At 44.2% G+C, this 19713-nt stretch overlaps 1 protein-coding gene across 1 annotated transcript in view; it reads right to left on the reverse strand.

The window, feature by feature from the left end:
* The window catches only part of STAB1 (stabilin 1), a gene marked incomplete at its 3' end in the record, with an annotated part of 476721 nt that overhangs the window by 437769 nt on the left and 19239 nt on the right, over nt 1-19713 (reverse strand). Inside the window, exons 4-6 of the mRNA XM_082266286.1 lie at nt 12953-13022; nt 9749-9844; nt 9531-9647 (exon numbers count right to left, since the gene is read on the reverse strand). Coding sequence (XP_082122412.1) covers nt 9531-9647; nt 9749-9844; nt 12953-13022 — 283 coding nt within the window. The remainder of the gene's footprint in view (nt 1-9530; nt 9648-9748; nt 9845-12952; nt 13023-19713) is intronic.

Raw genomic sequence — 19713 nt, forward strand, 5'->3', positions numbered from 1 at the left:
AACATCGAGGAAAACTGGACAATAGTTTATCGGATTTTCTTATAGTGTGTACTGGGTTTAACTGTCCAACAGCCACACAAACACAAGAAAAAGTTTTGGCTGGACCTACACTTTAATAAGACTGTTTGCTTTTATTGTTAAATCTGAACTCTAGGCATACAGAGATAAAATGTATACTGTATATGATAAGTTGTTTAACCTGCCACAATAATTGTATTTCTGTCTATCCAGTCCTTAAATATACAAATCTCTGCAACAAAGCACAGTCCTGTCTGGCAGGACATGATGCCTCATTTTTTTTAACCGGTTAACGACCGGGCGAATCACCGTACATGTACAGCGGGGAAGCCGTTGCAGCGGGGAGGCGGCTCAGATTGCCGCCTGACACCCGCGATCGTTCCCCGCTGAGAGAGAACAACGGTCAGCTGTTGTAAACACAGCTGACCGTTCTTCTCCCTGGAATGATCATAGAGCCCATGTGATCATTCTATATAGGATCACATGTCTCTATGGTCATTTCAGAAGCCCCCCCCCCACAGTTCGAATCACTGCCCTAGGCTTACATTTAACCCCTTGATTACCCATAATGTTAACCCCTTCTCTGCCAGTGTCATTATTACAGTAACAGTGCATATTTTTTGCAGGCCCTATTTTGCACTGCGTCCCCCCAAAAGTGTCAAAAATGTCAGTTAGGGATCCGATCTGTCCGCCGCAATGTTGCAGTCCTGCAAAAGAATCGCAGATTGCCGCCATTACTAGATAAAAAAAAAAAACAATAAAAATTACATAAATATTTCCGTAGTTAGTAGACGCGATAACTTTTGCGCAAACCAATCAAAATACGCTTATTGCGATTTTTTTTTTACCAAAAATATGTAGCAGAAAACAAATTGGCCTAAAATGTTAAAAATTTTTATTTTTATTTTTTTTTATTTTTTTTTGAGAATGTTATATAGCAGAATGTGAAAAATATTGTTTCAAAATTGTCGCAATTTTTTTGTTTATAGCGCAAAAAATAAAAATCACACAGGTGATTAAATACCACCAAAAGAAAGCTCTATTTGTGGTAAAAAAAGGACATCAATTATATTTGGGTACAGCGTCGCACGACCGCGTAATTGTCCGTTAAAGTAACGCAGTGCCGAATCGCAAAATAGGGCCTGGTCAGGACGTGGGCAAATCCTTCCGGTCATAAAGTGGTTAAGCTTCAGTTTAGGAGCACTAACAGGTCTCTTCCTCAACTCCATTCTATGATTGGACAATTAAAAGAGAAACAGCAGATTGATAAACTCTCTCTCGCTGTCTCTTAGCATAATTAGCATAATCCTTGCACTGCAGCACATCTGATTGGCTCCTTGTGCTGTTTCTAATCTCCCTCTCAACTCTGCTCTACACAGGCCAAAAGAGGCTGAGACCAAATCAAATTTAGGTACTTATACTGCTTGCATTAAAAAAATATATGTATTGATGATTCCAGAGCTGCATTAATTTGTGTCTTTTATATCTGCCTTTTGAGCTTAAAGTGGAGTTCCACCCTAAAATTATACTTACCTCCATCTTCTCGCTCCGGGTCACCTGAAAAAACAAATGGATAATCGCAATTTTTTTTTTTTTTTTTACTTACCTTGTTTAGAAGAAAATATACTTACCTTACCATCTACTTCCTCCTTCCTCGGCCGCGGCCCGCGCCGTCACTTCCGCTTTGCAATGATTCCTGGGAGCTTAACGTCATCGCTCCCAGGAATCAATGCGCCTGCACCGGCCCCAACGTCAGTTCCGGTGTAGGCGCGTCATACCTTGCAAAACAGCTTCTGGGCATGCCCAGAAGCTGTGCAGGGATGACTCTGCAGCACCGGAAGTGACAGCGGGGCTGGCGCAGTGCATCGTGGGACCGAAGAAGACGGAAGAGGACACAGAAGAGGATTGCGCTGGCTTCAAGCTGCCCACACCTGAGATGGCAGCGCTGGAGAACACATTTTCAAGGTAAGTATTTCTTCTTGCAGGTAAGTGCAACCCAGGACAGATCAGAGGCTAGCCATTGTGGAATGCACTAGCCCTGACTGTCCCGGGGGTATTTTTATTAAAAAAAACGTTTACTGGGTGGAACTCCGCTTTAAGGGCTCATGCACACAGGACATTTTACAAACTCTCCTAAAAGCCTTTACTTCTTGCAGCAGCGGTTTGGCAGAAAAAACGTCTGATGCTTGTAAAAGTGATTGATGCATTAGGGCGCATTTAGGCGCATTTGCAGGCGTCAAGTGCTTGGGTGGTAATTCATTTCATTGGTCAGAATAAATAATTTATTCTGGCCATTGAAATTCATTAATGTTCAAGCTCTAAATGTGGCTAGCGTTAGCACATGCTAACATGCATTTACAAAGAACATTAATTTTCTTCTGTCAAAACGCTGCTGTTGCTGGACGCACTGGCAATGGGTTTTTTTCTGCTTCTAAAAGCCCCTGCCACTAAATGCTCGACACGTAGGCTAACATGCAGGGGAGTTTACAGGCTCGAAAAAAAGGAAACACCAGACGCCCCTAGAAGCAGCTGCAAAAATGTAAAATGTGCATGAGGCCTTAAATTAGTATTAACCTTGCAGGGTCTACTGCACCCATGCACGTGGGATAACACGTGTGCTTATTAATACCCGGTACCAGGCGGAGGCTGCAGTCATGTGAAAAATCTAACATTAAGACAGTTCCTGACTTAAAGAGGAGCTTTTACTGTGTGCAGTAATAATGCAGAGTTCCTCTGAAAAGCGACTTGTCCCATGTCACTACACACTGTAACTTGAAGGGTTGCATTAGGAGGGACTTGCTGAGCCTTCACCCACTCCACCAGTCCAGTGAATCTCTGTTCCCTCATTCCCAATAACAGAAAAGGGTCCCAACCAAGCACCTCATGCAAACCTCATGTGACCTCATGACTAGACCATATATACCTGCAACCCTAGTCTGCTCCTGGTTACCATGGGAGATGGGCTGCTAGAGAGGGAGCCAGAACACTGAGCCCCCCCCCCCCTGCTACCAGGGGACCTGTCAACCTTACCAAGTACCATGCTTAATGACTGGTTGATGTATGTTGTTCCTTCACTTGGTTACCCATAGTAACCTTTTGTAGTAGTGTTACTCCATATCCCACATGTGCAATTACAGACCCAGGTTTTTGAAATATGCCAGAACCAACATGCACCCCTTTGAAGAACTTCAGACCAGGCTTAGAACAGTTAACAAACTTTACTGTGGAAATGCAGCACGATAATGGAGCATGAACAATGTCCTTTCCCTAAAGTTTTCTAACTAACAAGATGTAGTGGCTCAGGCATACTTCCGTGAGGTGAGAGTCCATATAGGAACTGTCCAAGACTTGGATGTTGTCTGCAACTCTGGGTATCTCCATGTCTGCTCCCCGGCTTGACGGCAGAACTTTACAGCACTCTCCGAGGGGTGACTACTACTACAACTCCCTTTGATCTTAGTGGCACTCCTCTTTATATATCACAGGTGGGCCCTCTAAAATCAAAAAGCCAGAGAACAAGTCCAAAAAATGCTTAACCCTTTCTTCAGCCTGGACCGGCTGCAAGAAACAAACTATATGCATTTCAACCTGCTTACACATTTTTTAACTTAACACATTGAGCACAATAAAATAAACTATTTGTTTATTTTGTCACCTAAAAAGTTAACAGTGGACAGTGCAGTCTCGTTCTGTTAACTTGGAGAGGGGAGGAGGATGAGAGAGGAGCAGGGCAGTGCCTTGCCATGCTAAAGTATGGGACTGTGTGTTTCTATTGATGCACAAAGTGTAGGGGGAGGTAACTCAAGTCCCTGCATGAAAGGATGGCTCCATAGTTTGCTTCAAGGGAAAGGAGGAAACAGGAAACCTGGGGCAAAGTTCATTTTACCAGCATAAACTGTAACATAGCCAAGGATTAAAAATAGAGAAGCCCTTTCATGTGAGCTTTCTGGTCAGGCCCGCCTCCATGTGGGTCTATGTGCAGTCTAATATATATGGTCTTGTGTCTATTTACACCTGCCTACCTCTGAGTCTGTCCAAGTCTGGGGGTAAAAAAAAAAAAAAAAAAAATGAAAAGTACTGCATCCTTTTCTGTTTTTTTGGACCTAAAGCATCCTCTGCTTAAATGTGGACACAAACTGAACAAGCACACATGCAAAAAAACGGACGTCCGTCTCCAGATCAGCAGGGGATCTACTAACAGGTCCCCTGCTGAACTGAGTGGAAAAGGCCCGTGTGAAAGGGGGCCCCAAGTCATTAAATCAACTGCTGAAAGTGCTTAAAAAAAAAAGAGTTCAATATTGCACTAGGTAAAACACTAGGTTTAGCTGCACGTCCACTTAGCTGGAAATTAAAAGTGCTCTTCAAGAGAGGATTGTAACCAGTCTGTCTTCTCTGCACCATACTGAAGAAAGGAGAATATAGGAATAAGGGAATGTGAGTTTTTTTTTTTCTCAGGTGGAGCCCTCTATGGGTAGCATGAGATAGGGTACTAAACTTACCTGCATCCCTTTGCTGTTTTCCTATACTAATAAATGCAGCCATGATTTTGGGCACAGGACTCATCCCCACCAAGAAGGGGAGCCGCGAGAAGGTGGAGGAACACAAGACACGTTGGATTCACTGGGACCTTTTTCACTTGTCCGACGATTACTTATCCTACTCTTAACCGGCTTGCCATGCCTGCGAGTGGGGCGGAGCGGACCCCCACTTTTTGTTTTTCACTTTTCTGTCTACCTTTCCTTCCCTCCTCCCTTTCTCTCTTTTCTACCTCTTCCCCTTCCTCCCTGCCTTAGGGCATTGTGTTTGCCCTTTCCATTCTAGTAAATTATAAAATGTCACAAGGTGTGCTCCGGACAAAAGGTGGGGGGTTGGTCCCGGAGTCCTCCCCGCTTCGGGTGGAGTTTTGGTGGGCCCCCTTGCCGGCCATGTGGTAGATGCCGGCGGGGATTTCTGTCCCCCTCCACTCGGGTGGGTGGCGCAGGACCACCCTCCACACGAACTATTGTTTACGGCAATACTGCATATGAATGCATAAAAATGGTCGAAAAGACAACATACGAACCCAGATTACATTATTTGTTGTTGATCCGTGATAGTCTGTTTTACACAGGGTTGTTCCCTGTACTACATAGACTGCATTTCTTTTACTATCATGTGTTTGTTTGTAGTGTTGTTGTTCTTTATCTTTCATGGCATACCTCTAAATAAAGAATATAAAAAAAAAAGAAGGGGAGCCGCATTTTAAAGCAGAACTTCACCAAAAAGGGAAAGTTCCGCTTTTGTTCCTCCTCCCCTCCACTGCCATATTTGGAATAAATATTTTTTGTTTGTGAGGTACCCGCTCCCACTTCTGCTCTGACTGCCTAGGCAATTGGAGTGGAAGTTCACCCCATTGTTCCTGACCGTAACCTTGAGGGACACATCACAGATCCCAGGAGGCTGCAGGTTCATTCACAAAGGCGCAGCACGGCTCGCATTTGCGCAGTGGGGAGCCGGCTGTAAAGCCACAAGGAGTCATAGTCAGATTCCCACAGTTAACATGCTGTTGCTGGGAACCCGAAGATCGGTGAAGAATTTGCCTAGGTGGGCAGGGTGCTGGATCGCTGGACTGGTGAGTGTGTGTTTAATAAATGTCAGCAGCTACACAATTTTGTAGCTGCCGACTTTTAATTATTGGAAACCTGTCTGAAGCTCCTCTTTAGGCTGCATTAAAACTTGAGCGTTTTGAATCGCGGGAAGATTTGCCGCAAATCTACCCGCGATTTCAAAATGCCCAGCAAGCTGCATCACATAAAGCTTGTTGCCCCAAAAATTTCAGGAGCTTCTTTTGGGATACATGCTTCACACAATGCGGTTTGCCGCAATTTATTGCATGACATTCACGGCAGAACCGCACCGCGATTTTTCAAATGAATGGCATCTGAAATGTGCGTTGTGTGAGTTGTTATTCACGCCTGGACATTTTGAAATTGGCCTGCGTTTTGAAATCTGCCTGCAATTCAAAACGCCCAGGCGTGAATGCAGCCTTAAAGCCCAAATACAAACAAAACATTTTTGTTTGATTTTGGATAGAGTCATCAAGTGTTACAAAATTGTTGAATATCCGCGCTCTCAAAGATTAGCAGCCAACATTAACCACAATGTGATAAAAAACTATAGACAAAAAATGCAGCGCTCATAGAATAACATATGGTGTAAATGAATATATGAAAGTCCACTTCAAGCTGTTGAAATGAGTTGTATAGTCCACCGACAACACCCTTAATGTGTGACAATCCGTCTATGAAATCACAGGGACAGTGAAGACCTCCACCACACACAAAGTAGCCTGCTGGCCTCTTACCAGATGGGTATGACCACCGCTCTCACAATGGTCACACAACGCTTGTTGTTATAAAGCTTTATAATCGACCCTGAAAGCCTTCCAATAGGTCAGTGGTTCTTAAAGCGGAGTTCCACCCTGGTTATACATTTTTTTACAAAAATACCCCCGGGACAGTCAGGGCTAGCACATTCCACAATGGCTAGCCTCTGATCTGTCCCGGGTTGCACTTACCTTTCAGGAGATATACTTACCTTGAAATTGTCTTCTCCAGCGCTGCCATCTCAGGTGTGGGCAGCTTGAAGCCAGCACGATCCTCTTCCGCGTCCTCTTCGGTCCTCTTCCTCCTTCTTCGGTCCCACGATGCACTGCACCGGCCCCGACGTCACTTCCGGGTCGCGCGCGTCATCCCTCCACAGCTTCTGGGCATGCCCAGAAGCTGTTTAGAAGGGGATGACGCGCGCGCCCCGGAACTGACGTCGGGGCCGGTGCAGGCGCAATGATTCCTGGGAGCTATGACGTTCAGCTCCCAGGAATCATTGCAAAAGCCAGGAAGTGACGAATCGCCGTGGCCGCCGAGGGGAGGAAGAAGGAAGTAAGGTGAGTATATTTTCTCTAAAAGGTAAGTGAAAAATAAAAAAAAATTGCGATTATCCATTTGTTTTTCAGGTGACCGGGAGCGAGAAGATGGAGGTAAGTATAAATTTCGGGTGGAACTCCGCTTTAACCTGGGTTCGATCGAACCCCAGGGGTTCGGTGACTCAGTCTCCGGGGTTCGGCGGGGGGGACAAAGGGGCAATTGCTCCCCCCAAGAAAATATTACTGATTGTGAGGCCGAGCGCACCCCGGGAAATCAGAGCTGCAGTCGGGACAACTCACAGCCATTACACATAGACACTTGACACTCCGCCCCCTGTACCTCCCCCAGCAGGTTTCCAGCCTATCTCCTGCAGGCTGCTTGCTGCGTGAGTGGGCGGGATGGGGATGTACCTGACCACGGAGATCGCGCCCGCCTGGAAGAGGGAAGTGTGAGCAGCTGAGCAGAGGGAGCCGAGTGAATGTTCCTGGAGGTAGGCTCAGCTAGCTGTACATGGTGGATTAGTTTACAAGGACCTCTATGCTACGTCTGCTGAGTTAATGCAGCTTAGCATAGAGGTGCTGTTAGCTGACAGATGGAAATGCATGTCCTTTTCATTTAGCTCAATAAAGCATTGTGAATACCCCCTGGTGTGTGCCCTCCTGATACCCCATGGAATGCTCTCCCAACACCTCCCCCCAATGTGTGCCCTCCTAACAGCCCATGGTATGCCCTCCAAACACCTCCCCAAAGTGTGTGTTCCCTCTTGACACCCCATGCTATGTCCTCCCAACCCCCCCAGTGTGTGCCCTCCTGATACCCCATGGTATGCCCTCCCACCAACCCCCCCCCCCCCCAGTGTATGTCCTCCTGATACCCCATGGAATGCCCTCCCAACACCTCCCCCCAGTGTGTTCCTTCCTGACACCCCATGGTATGTCTTCCAGCCCCCCCAGTGTGTGCCCTCCTGATACCCCATAGTATGCCCTCCCAACACCTCCCCCCTCAGTGTGTTCTCTCCTGACACCCCATGTTTTAATGGTTTTGTTCTTTGTTCTTAATGGTTTTGTTTTTTGAGATACAGTCGCCAACACTTGCAGGGAGGCCCCAGCGAGATTTGAACTCGCGACCCCTGATTTACAAGACCAGTGCTCTAACCCCTGAGCTATGGAGCCTTTTTTTTTTTTTTTTTTTTTTTTTATGGTTTTGTTTTTTAATGGTTTTGTTCATTTTGTGCACCTATGTATAAATATATACCTAAATATATACCTATGTTTTGAATTTGAAAAAAATCATATTTTATTTTTTCAATTAAGAAGGGTTCGGTGAATGCGCATATGAAACTGGTGGGGTTCAGTACCTCCAACAAGGTTAAGAACCACTGCAATAGGTGCTCCCAATTCAAATGTCGGATCCCAAAGTAGAAGTAGCCAGGCACAGTCACTCCCAAAAGTTAAAAAACAGGGGGAAGACCATGGTGAAGTACGTTTTTACAGGTGTATATTTCTTGAAAGTAAAATGCACTCACCAGATACACAATCATAAAACAGCCTTGAATCAATAAAACAGCCTTGAATCAATAAAACAGCCTTGAATCAATAAAACAGCCTTGAATCAATAAAACAGCCTTGAATCAATAAAACCACTGTAGCAGTAAAGCACTTCCAGCTTGTGACGTCGAACCGTGCTGAAGCTCCGCCTACATGTTTCGCAGGCAACTGCGTCATCAGTCAGTAAGCACCAAGCATACATTAACCCCTCCCTCTCCAATAAAATTAACCCCTTCCCTGCCAGTGTCATTTTTACAGTAACAGTGCATATTTATAGCACTGATTACTGTAGTAATGTCACTGGTACCCCCAAAAGTGTCAAAAATGTCAGTCAAGGGTCCGATCTGTCCGTCCCAATGTCGCAGTCCCGCAAAAAAAAAAAAATTGCAGATCGCCGCCATTACTCGTTAAAAAAAAAAAAAAACACCAAAAATGACAGAAATCTTTCCCTTAGTTAGTAAACACAATAACTTTTGCGCAAACCAATCAAAATACACTTATTGTGATTTTTTTTTACCAAACATAGGTAGCAGAAAACAAATTGGCCAAAAATTTTAAAAAATTTTGATTTTTACATTTTTTTGGGGGGGAATTTCATATAAAAAAAAATGTGAAAAATATTGTTTTTTCAAAATTTACGCTCTTTTTTTGTTTATAGCGCAAAAAGTAAAAATCGCACAGGTGATCAAATACCACCAAAAGAAAGCTCTGTTTGTGGGAAAAAAAGGACGTAAATTTCGGGTATGGCGTTGCATGACCGCGCAATTGTCAGTGCACAGTGCCGAATCGCAAAAAGTGGCCTGGACGTAAGACAGCAAAATCCTCCGGTGGTAAAGTGGTTAAGTCTTATTGATGTTAAAGTCTAAATTCGAAATATAACCCCTCACTTCTTATCATACTACTACCTACAGATGTGCACGTGCATATCGGGGTGCTATTTAATAGAACAAATACCTGTTGCTCATATGCAATCATATTTAAAGTCAAACTATCTGTAAAAGAGAAATTAAGGAATGCTGAATGCATGCCAGCTTTTTTAAGAAACTGGATGCCAAGCACTTACGTTTGCAGACGCCGTCTTGTTTGCTGTAGCCTGGCATACATTCACATTTAAGGTCTCTACCTGACTGTACACAGCGGGTGTTTGCACCACAGTTTAGTGCTTTGCAGGATAAGGATTCTGAAAGGAGACAGAGCACAAAAGTGAACAAGAGGACAACAGCTAATACAAGTCATTTATGTCAGAGTCTGTCCAACACATAATAATAAAGATCAGTTTACCTAGCTCACATGTTGAACCCATGTAACCTGCTTCACAGATACAGCTTCCATCTCCAGTAATTCCATTTTTACAAATCCCGTGCTTACACGGGCAAGCTGAAAAAATTTAAAATAAAAAGGTCATGCTTACATTACACTTAAATTACACTTGGCATATAAATATCCAAAAGTATACTATACACAGCTCTAAAGCTTTTTCAGTAAAACAGTATATAGAACAAAGTGCAAAGTACCCATAGCAACAAATCAGAATCCCATTTTGAACACACAGACTCAAGTGAATTCATTATAATTGGTTGCTCAGAATTATTGTACCTGGTAACATCTGGGTTTATTTATTACAAGTGTTTATATAATGGCGGCAATTTACACAGTGCTTTACTTATTGTACATTCAACTTGGCCCCTGCCCTCAAGGAGATTACAATCAAAAGTCCCTATGTCATATGCATACATACACATAGTAGGGCCAATTTAGACAGGGTCTGATTAACCTACAAGCATGTCTGGAGTAAGGGAGGAAACCAGAATACCCCCTTTAAATAAAGGAGAGGTGCACTTTAAAATTGAAACCTTGCTTTGTCATACAGAGCAAAGCAACAGGTTTACTTTATTTTAGCCCTAACCAGCAGCAAATACTCACTTTCCTTTCATTTCCCCACTGACCCATATCTTTAGGTGCTCCCTGAAAACTCATCTCTCCAGGGAAGCCTATTATGCCTCCAACTGAATTGTATTACTTCCATCATCTTATCTTCCCTAGTTCAAACCTTTTGTATCATTTGCCCCCACTCTATTAGATTGTAAGCTCTTATAAGCAGAGCCTTCTTAACCCTCTTGTATTTTACTATATTGTAACGGTCTCCCTTTCTATTGTAAAGCGCTGCGCAAACTGTTGGCACTATATAAATCCTATATAAGTATGTGAGCTACAGAGTTGTAGTTTATACAGGCCAAGGCTATAGACTCCCCATCAGAAAGTAGTGATTGGCTCAGTGCTATCATACTGAGTGAATCACATGCTGCTTAACAATTTCTGGCACTTAAAGAGGAAGTAATCGCTGCCTCCGTTTTTGTCTTTTTCCTGACCTGCAAAGTAAAGGCATAAAGTGCTAGTATGCATCGCATACTAGCACATTATGTGAAATTTACCTGCAAACAAAGCCCTCTTTGTCACCACTGGAGGCTGCATCCATCTTCACTCGTCTTCCTTTTGGGTCCGCGGACTCCGGCTGTCAAGGCACAGGGCTCTGAAGAAACGGTACGGGTGACCGTTCCTTCAGAGTGCATGCGCCGATTACATCATCGCGGCATATACAGTAAGTGTCTCCTAAGTGGTGCACCTTATTATAGGCTTACGAATAGGTAAAAACATTCCATGGAAGTTTACTTATATATACAGTAAGTATTTTTTATGCCAGAAAGGGGTAAAGGACTGAATCAAGTCTTTTGCTTTTCCCTGAATGGATAAAGCACAGGTTTGCTTTAAAGAGTAACTCCACTTTTGTTGAGAACAAAAACAAACAATTCCCCTCTAGGTGATCTACAGTATCTCACAAAAGTGAGTACAAGCCATTCATACCTTTTGTGCAGGAGGCTTTAAGGACCGAAGCTGGATTTCCGCCTCTGATACATACACTGAGGAAAGGATGGGGAACAATCATGGGGCAATAATAGTGGACTATCTCTGCTTCTAGTCTTTATGCCCATTTCTTATCCTCCCCCAGCACATGTGCACTGATAATCAGATAACCAGCTAAAGAGGAGGACAGAATACCATGATTCTGGGCAGACCAAGCAGTGTAAACTGTATATGACAGTTATCAGATGTATTTATTTTCATACTAAATATTGATGCAGAGGCCTGGTTTTGGTTTGTGTAATGTTTGAGTAAAGATGCCCCTATTCTGTTTGCAGCAGGTTGAGCGAGCAAACGTTTTTTCCTGTTTAGAAGCTTTGGGGGTGGCCATTTTGAGTCAATATGTATATTGGACAGATTGTGATTGGCAAAAGGAGGACACAGAGGAAGGGGATATGGTCTGCTGTGCAACTTGGGAGTGACAAAAGCCTGCTGGGTGCAACTATTGCTTGTGGGAGATGTAGTCTCCAGATAGACTGAGCCTGTATGATAGATTGACAATGGAACTACACATACCAGCCAAGGCTCTGTGGAGTGGAAAAGGAAGATCTGTTCCTGAGCTGGAGGCAGATATGGTGAAGACATTGTGTGAGACAGAATGTGCTGCAAACTATTAGCAAAATCATGCTATTAGGAATGGGCAAACAGTTCGACCCAAGCATGAGAATGGGCTGAACAATTGCCTGTTCAGCCATTCCCCGAACACCCAAAGAAAAAGTGCCAGTAGGAAAAATAAAGAAAAAAAATTAGTTTGGGCCCCCCCAAATCCATACCAGACCACATGCCGCTGAACCATACCCGACCACATGCCCACATGGGGGGGTGGGTGCTTTTGGGCAGAAGGGCCCCCAGATCCCTCCCCCCATGTGAATTCACGAAAAAATAGTTTCATAAGCACAAGGGACGAGTTTTTGACAAGTCCTTTATTAAAAAATAGCGTCCCCCAATGTAAATCCAAAGTCAATCACGCTGCCTGCCAAACCGAAAAAAAAAAAAAAATGCTTCCGCCTCCTGCTGAATACCTGCTCTGCGCTTTGATATTTCTTTTATAGGTAAAGGGCCAGGCCACCTGGCTACGTCACCCGGTGGCACTGCCCCCCTCTGAACTTCCACTTTGCTCGCCTAGCAGAGTGGAAGTGAAAGCACATACCTGTCAAAAATAGGTACCAGCTCCATGAAAAAAAAAAAACAACCTTCTAGTACGTGCAGACATGCAGAAGAGAGGGAGGGGGTTGGTGGTGTAGAAGGATCAGTGCAGCTGCAGGTCTTGCTATTTTAAATACCATAACCTTCAGAATAAATTTGGCTACACATTATATCATTTTCTTGTTGATTTACCAAAACCATATAATATGAGGTCAAACCTAAACACAGGAAAATTGTATGCAAGTAGGCAGGCCCTTGCACTACATAGTTAAAGTTAAATCTAGATTGAATAAGAAAATTGTATAATGCGTAGCCAGTTTAACAGTAACTGTAGGTTTCCATGGGTCATATAAAATACAGATCAGAAAAAGTAGGCAATCCAGGAAGTGATAACATAAAACTTCATAAGACTAAACTTACCAGAGTTACATTTTGCGCCATATAGAAATGGATCCGCACATTCATTGCAGGCAAAGCCAGTGAATTCTTCCTGTAAATCAATTATTGAATACATGAATAAAACCATATCTTTTGTAACTTTATGAAAAAATGTAGGACAAGTAGTTAAAGTTAAATAGAATTCCAGGCTAAACCTAACTAGTCTTAAAAATGCTCACTCCCTCCCTCCTAACACCTATGCTGGCTAACCTGTGTAAAAAAAAAAAAAAAAAGATGCATATACTTACCTATTTTCAGCCTGCACTGGTCTGGTCACGTGACCCGGCTCCCCTGTGTCTGCCAGTGGCGGCTGCAGGGGAGAGGAAATCATTATATCAGGAAAATAATTGTCGGCCCTGAAAGGCCCCAAAAATTTGGCATTCAATGGACATGAAATGCCTTTTATGCCGCTGTATTTAGCGAAGATAAGGACCAGGAATTATTGTGGCGGGTGGATGGCGGTCTGGCTGATATTTGTGGCCTGGCATGAGGAATTTCAATGAAACATGGTCTACTGGTCACATGTGTTGAATTCCTCATAGATCCATGCCTCATTCATTTTTATTAATGTGAGGTAGTCTACACTGTCATGAGCTTGGCGAGTGCGCTTATCGGTCACGATCCCCCCTGCTGCGCTGAACGTCCTTTCGGACAGGACACTGGAAGGGGGGCAAGCCAACATTTCCATTGCAAATTGTGCAAGCTCAGGCCAGAGGTCAAGTCTGCCCACCCAGTAGTCCAGGGGTTCATCACTCCTCAGAGCGTCCACATCGGCCATTAACCCGATGTAGTCTGACAGCTGTCGGTCTAGGCGTTCCCTGATGCTGGATCCGGAGTACAGCTGTCGACGTGTCGGCTGAAAGAAGGATCTCATATCTGAAGTGACCAAGACATCTTCAAACCGCCCTCTTGTTGCAGGCGCTGTTGGATTGCTACCCGCAACTGTCTCTCTGTGACTGGAAATTGTGCTAGAGAAGTGCTGCATTCTGACCGCCCTCTGTGATTGTGGTAACATTTCTGCCATTTTTTGTTTGTATCGGGGGTCTAAGTACATTGCCACCCAGTACTGCTCCTTGGCCTTTATGCTTTTTATACGGGGGTCCATCTTAAAACACTGGAGCATGAAGGCCCCCATTCGCACTAAACTGGAAGCGGTGTAGTGGCCTGCTTACAGCTCATCATCCAGGATAATGTCGTCCTCGTTCTCCTCCCCCCATCCACGGATAACACCAGGGATCCCAGAAAGGTTTAAAGCATGCTCTTCTTGCTCCTCCTCATCCCCCCCGGCACCATCCTCCTCTGACTCCTCTTCAGGCACCTGCTGTTGACTTGTCTCAGATGGAGTAGCACCCACTGGGAATTCATCCAACATTGCAACTTCCTCATCTTCCTGCTCCTGCTCCTCGACGACTTGATCAATGAGACGCAATGCACGCTCCAGAAGGAAGGCGTAAGGTACAATGTCACTGATGGCGCCCTAGCCGTGACTGACCAGTTTGGTGATCTCATCATATGGCCGCAGAAGTCTGCATGCGTCCCGCTGGAGCAGCCTATCATGCATATGCAACGTTGAGTTCCATTGCGTCGGGTAGTCACAAATAAGAGCCTGACGGGCAGGTTGTGTCGCTGCTGAATGTCAGCAAGGCGAGCCATGGCTGTGTAAGATCTTCTGAAATGGCCCAAGATTTTCCTTGCCTGCCGCAAGACGTTCTTGAATTCCAGGGTATTTGGCAACAAACCGCTGCACGACCAAGTTCAGGACGTGTGCCATGCATGGCACGTGTGTTATTTTGCCATGTTTCAGCGCGCTCAGCAGATTGGCACCGTTGTCGCACACCACTTTACCAACTGTCAAATTCAGCGGTGTCAGCCACTGATCTGCCTGTGAGCGTAAAGCTGAAAGGAGTGCAGGACCAGTGTGACTCTTGGCTTCCAGGCACAACAGACGCAGCACAGCATGGCAACGTCTCACCTGGCATGTGTAATAGGTTCTGGGGATCATGGGTGGCGCAGTGGAAGAGACGGTAGCAGCGGAAAAGGAGGAGTCAGCCAAGGAGGAGAGGGAGGATGGAGGAGGAGAAGAAGAGGCAGGCCTGCATGCAATCCGTGGCGGTACAACCAAATCTACACGGGTGCCACGGGTTAAGTGCTTGATGGCCATCAGAAGGATCACCCAATGGGCAGTAAAAGTGATATACCTTCCCTGCTCGTGTTTGCTAGAACATGTGTTTGTGGTCAGATGTATCTTGGCACCGACACTGTGTGCCAGAGATATATTCACTTGCTGCTGAACATGGCCATACAGCTCTGGAATGCCCTTCTGCGAGTAATATTTCCTGCCTGGGACCTTCCATTGTGGTGTTCCAATGGCCACAAATTTCCGAAAGGCCTCCGAGTCCACCATTTGATATGGCAGTAGTTGGCGGGCTATCAGTTCCGACAAGTCAGCAGTCAAACGTTGGGCAAGAGGGTTATCCAGCATCATCATTTTTTTCCGCTCCAACATTTGGGCCACAGAAGCCTGCCTTTTTCCAGAATAACGTGACGACGGCATCATGGAAGGTGGAGTGGAGGACAAATGTGAGGAGAAGGAGAAGAGGCTGGATGGTGAGAGCCTGGAGTGTGGCTTTGTGGGTTCTGACTGTGTTGCTCCCACTGGGCTCGGTGGTGGGAGTTCAGGTGCCTTCTTAAGGCAGTCGTCCCTAGATGAGTGTTGGGCTTACCGCGACTTATGCGTTGACTGCAGAAGGCAACACTTTTGTCAGCAACAGATACATTAAAAAAAGCCCACACTGGGGAGCCATGTGCGTGGGCTGCAGAAGGCAACACTGTTGTCAGCAACAGACACATTAAAAAAAGCCCACACTGCGGAGCCATGTGCCGGCGTCCTGGGGGCGCCAGATGTGACTGTACATGGTTGATGGCTCGCTCCTGATACATTTGTACCTCTAGTGTAATGCAAGTTCTGCCTGGCTCTCCTCCCTACCTGCCGGTCCGTCTCTCCCTCTGAACTCCCCTCCTCTTCCTCTCTTGTGGCCACCCACGTGACGTCTCTAGATACCTCATCATCCACGTTACCTTCCCCACCACTAACATTTGAGATCTCAGAGTAGGCAGCAACAGCGGGGACCAACCTCCTTGGGCTGATCTGGGTACCGTTGACTGCTGAGTGGCGGCTGTTGCAACCTCCTCTTCCTGATCTGATGCCAACAATGGCTGCGCATCGCAAATGCCTTGTTATGGATCGGAAAATAATTCCAGTGACTCAAGCGGAGGGTATGTGGTGGTGGTGTTTGTGGTGGTGTCTTTGGGGGTGCACACAGCAGAGAGTCAAGAGGGTGCAGATAGAGAGGATGAGGAGGGTGCAGAAGAGGAAGGCTGAGTGAGCCACTCAACCAAGTCTGGTGCGTCCTTTGACATAATCAAACGCGCCTTCTGAAACTTCACACTTTGGCTACGGCCTACTGCACCTGCCCTACCCCTACCACCCCTGCATAATTGTCTGCCTCTTCCTGTCATGTTTTTAAATTACCCTGTGACAAAAGTCTCTAGAGAATTGCAGTATATCTGGAAAAAGGTATATAACACTCCGCTTCAATCTGTGGTATTAGGGGGCCACAGGTTTATCACAACAGTTCTACAAATAATTGGCCAGTAACTGTTGTTGTTAGCAGAGTTAACACAGCAAAAGAGGCCAAATTTTTGCAGGACTAAAATACACTCTTAGAAAAGTATAATGTTAAATAACACCCCACTTCGATATGTGGTATTGGGGGGCCACTGGTTTATCACACCAGTTGTTCAAAAAATTAGCCAGGGAGTTTGACACTGTGTATCAGAGTTAACACAGGAAAAGAGGCAATATTGTTGCAGGACACAAATACACTTATGAAAGTATACTCAGATAACACCCCACTTCAATCTGTGGTATTGGGGGGGCACAGGATTATTACACCAGTTCTACAAATAATTGGCCAGTAACTGTTGTCACTGTGTGTAGCAGAGTTAACACAGCAAAAGAGGCCACATTTTTGCAGGACTAAAATACACTCTTAGAAAGGTATAATGTTAAATAACACCCCACTGCAATATGTGGTATTGGGGGGCCACTGGTCTATCACACCAGATGTTCAAAAAATTGGCCAGTGAGTTTGGCACTGTGTGTATCAGACTTAACACAGCAAAAGAGGCAATATTGTTACAGGACACAAATACACTTCTAAAAGTATACTCAGATAATACCCCACTTCAATGTGTGGTATTGGGGGGCCACTGGTCTATCACACCAGTTGTTCAAAAAATTGGCCAGGGAGTTTGGCACTGTGTGTATCAGAGTTAACAAAGCAAAAGAGGCAATATTGTTGCAGGACACAAATACACTTGTAAAAGTATATTCAGATAACACCCCACTTCAATATGTGGTATTGGGGGGGGGGGGGCACTGGTCTATCACACTAGTTATAATACATTAAAAGTGCTTTTGTCACTGTTTGTAGTATTGCTGCAGCAACACTCGGTCACCACACCAGTCACAACGCTGCACAGTGCACAATACAAATCCACTATAATATGCTTTCTATATTACAAAGTATATTATACCGTGGATTACACCCCTATATAGTGCACTGCACACCAATACCAAAAAAATTGCAGCCCTTTAAATGACTTTTGTGGACATTAACAGAGCGTTTTGTGTCACTGCAGATCTGTCCCTATAGCACACTGGATACCTGTCCCTAAACTGAACAGAAACTGCATATCAATACCAAAAATATTGCAGCCCTTTAAATGACTTTTGTGGACATTAACAGAGCGATTTGTGTCACTGCCGATCTCTAACTGTCCCTAAAGCACAGACTGGATACCTGTCCCTAAACGGAAAAGAGACTGTAGTAGACCTATACTGAAATAGGACTTCTGTGGATCTTAACAGAGCTATTTGTGTCTGGCAATCTCTCCCTGATGCATACAGCAGACCTTTCCCTACGCTGACAAAAAGAATGTGAAATGGCCACCTGCTCTGGTCTATTTATAAGGTAGGGGGCATGTCCATGTGCTGAAATGTTTCAATTGGCTGTCCCGTTCCATCTGACAGCTGTGTCATGGGTCAAAGTTCTCCCCAATGTAAACTAATATGGCCGCCGCGAACAACGCCATGTGTTTGCAAAATTGGCGGGTAGCGAACAAGCAAAATTGGCCGCGAACCGACCGCCGGGCGAACCGCAAGGCCATCTCTACTCAGGTCAATACCGAAAAGTCAATTTTTTTTAGGCTAAAAAGAGGAAGAGGAGGTTTTTAGATAAAGGTTTTTAGATATTTTTATACTGAGAAAGTTTTAGATGAGGCTTTTCTCCTGGTAGATGATAAAAACAGGATGGATATGTTAAAAGTAAAATCAACGGTGCAGACTGAATCGGAGTTAAACCATGCATTTTTTACCACTTATTCTACACAACATTTTGCCATCAAGGGGATCCTGCGTAGACATTGAGGGATACTTAAAAATGACAGGGTCTTAGGCCCTTTGTTGCTTGAGACTTACGCTGTGGTTTATAGAGGGGTCCCCCCGTTGAGGTTAGATATAGCCCCAAACGTAGTGGAACCCCCTAGAGTACCTGTATTCTTTCAGCATCTTAAGGGTTATTATCTTTGTAAAAAAAAATGTAAAGCTTGACGGTTAAATGTGCAAAAATGTAGGAAATTTCAGGCTTTTCAATCTAAGCAGACTTCAAAATCCTATTCTATCAAATCTTTTATAGCATGCACCACACAAAGTGTGGTATATGTGATTCAGTGTTCGTGAGGACTTCAGTACATCGAATGCACGGTACACATCTTACAAACCAGGCTCAAAGAGCAGATTGCGAATATATGTAAAGGATTCCCCAACCACAGTTTATCGAAAAACACTATGTGTTGTGTCACAACAAAAATCCAGAAGGAACATTATTCTTGGCCATTAAAAAGCTTACTCCCAACTGGAGAGGGAACCATACTAAACGGGACATATCTGGACAGGAGACCAGATGGAGTTATTTACTAAAAACGATTGAATCTTAAGTGGGATTTAACTGCGCTTAATAATAATAGCTAGCTAGCTTTCCTAATATATATGTACTGTATATATACTGATTATATATATATATATATATATATATATATATATATATATATATATATATACTGTATATACACAGTATGTATATATATATATATATATATATATATATTTATACAGTATATACACACTTTGTGGAACTATTAGTACACATTTTTATGTTTGCAGATATGAACATAAGATTCATTTTTTTTGTTTTTGGGCTAGATTTGGTTTATATAACCTGCCAGCTTATTTATATGAATTTTATAATCATATTATGTGTTTTTTAAATTTTATATGAAGTCTGTATTTATTTTTGTTAATCAGCAACAAGATGGCGCTGTCCGATGCAGGTGCTTAATGGCGATCATTTATTCATAGTAATATTTTTGTTTATGCAATATCCATAGTCGGCCATTTATATGATTGATTATTCTCTGGCTATCCTTCGGAACAGAGGAGGCTAGAAGGCTGTTAGAGCGCCGTGACAATAAAATTAGCCTTCCGGCCCCTGTATTATCATCATGGCAGACGATGCGCTTCCGGTCTTTGGAGCGCATTTCAGTGTTTGGAGCACACGCCGATTAGGTAGGTGGGTCCTTCCAAACACTATAAATAGAATGTGATGCTGCTTCTAAGCCAC

The sequence above is a fragment of the Pelophylax lessonae genome (assembly GCF_965119305.1).
Source record: "Pelophylax lessonae genome assembly, chromosome: 8".
In the NCBI taxonomy this organism is placed as follows: Eukaryota; Metazoa; Chordata; class Amphibia; order Anura; family Ranidae; genus Pelophylax; species Pelophylax lessonae.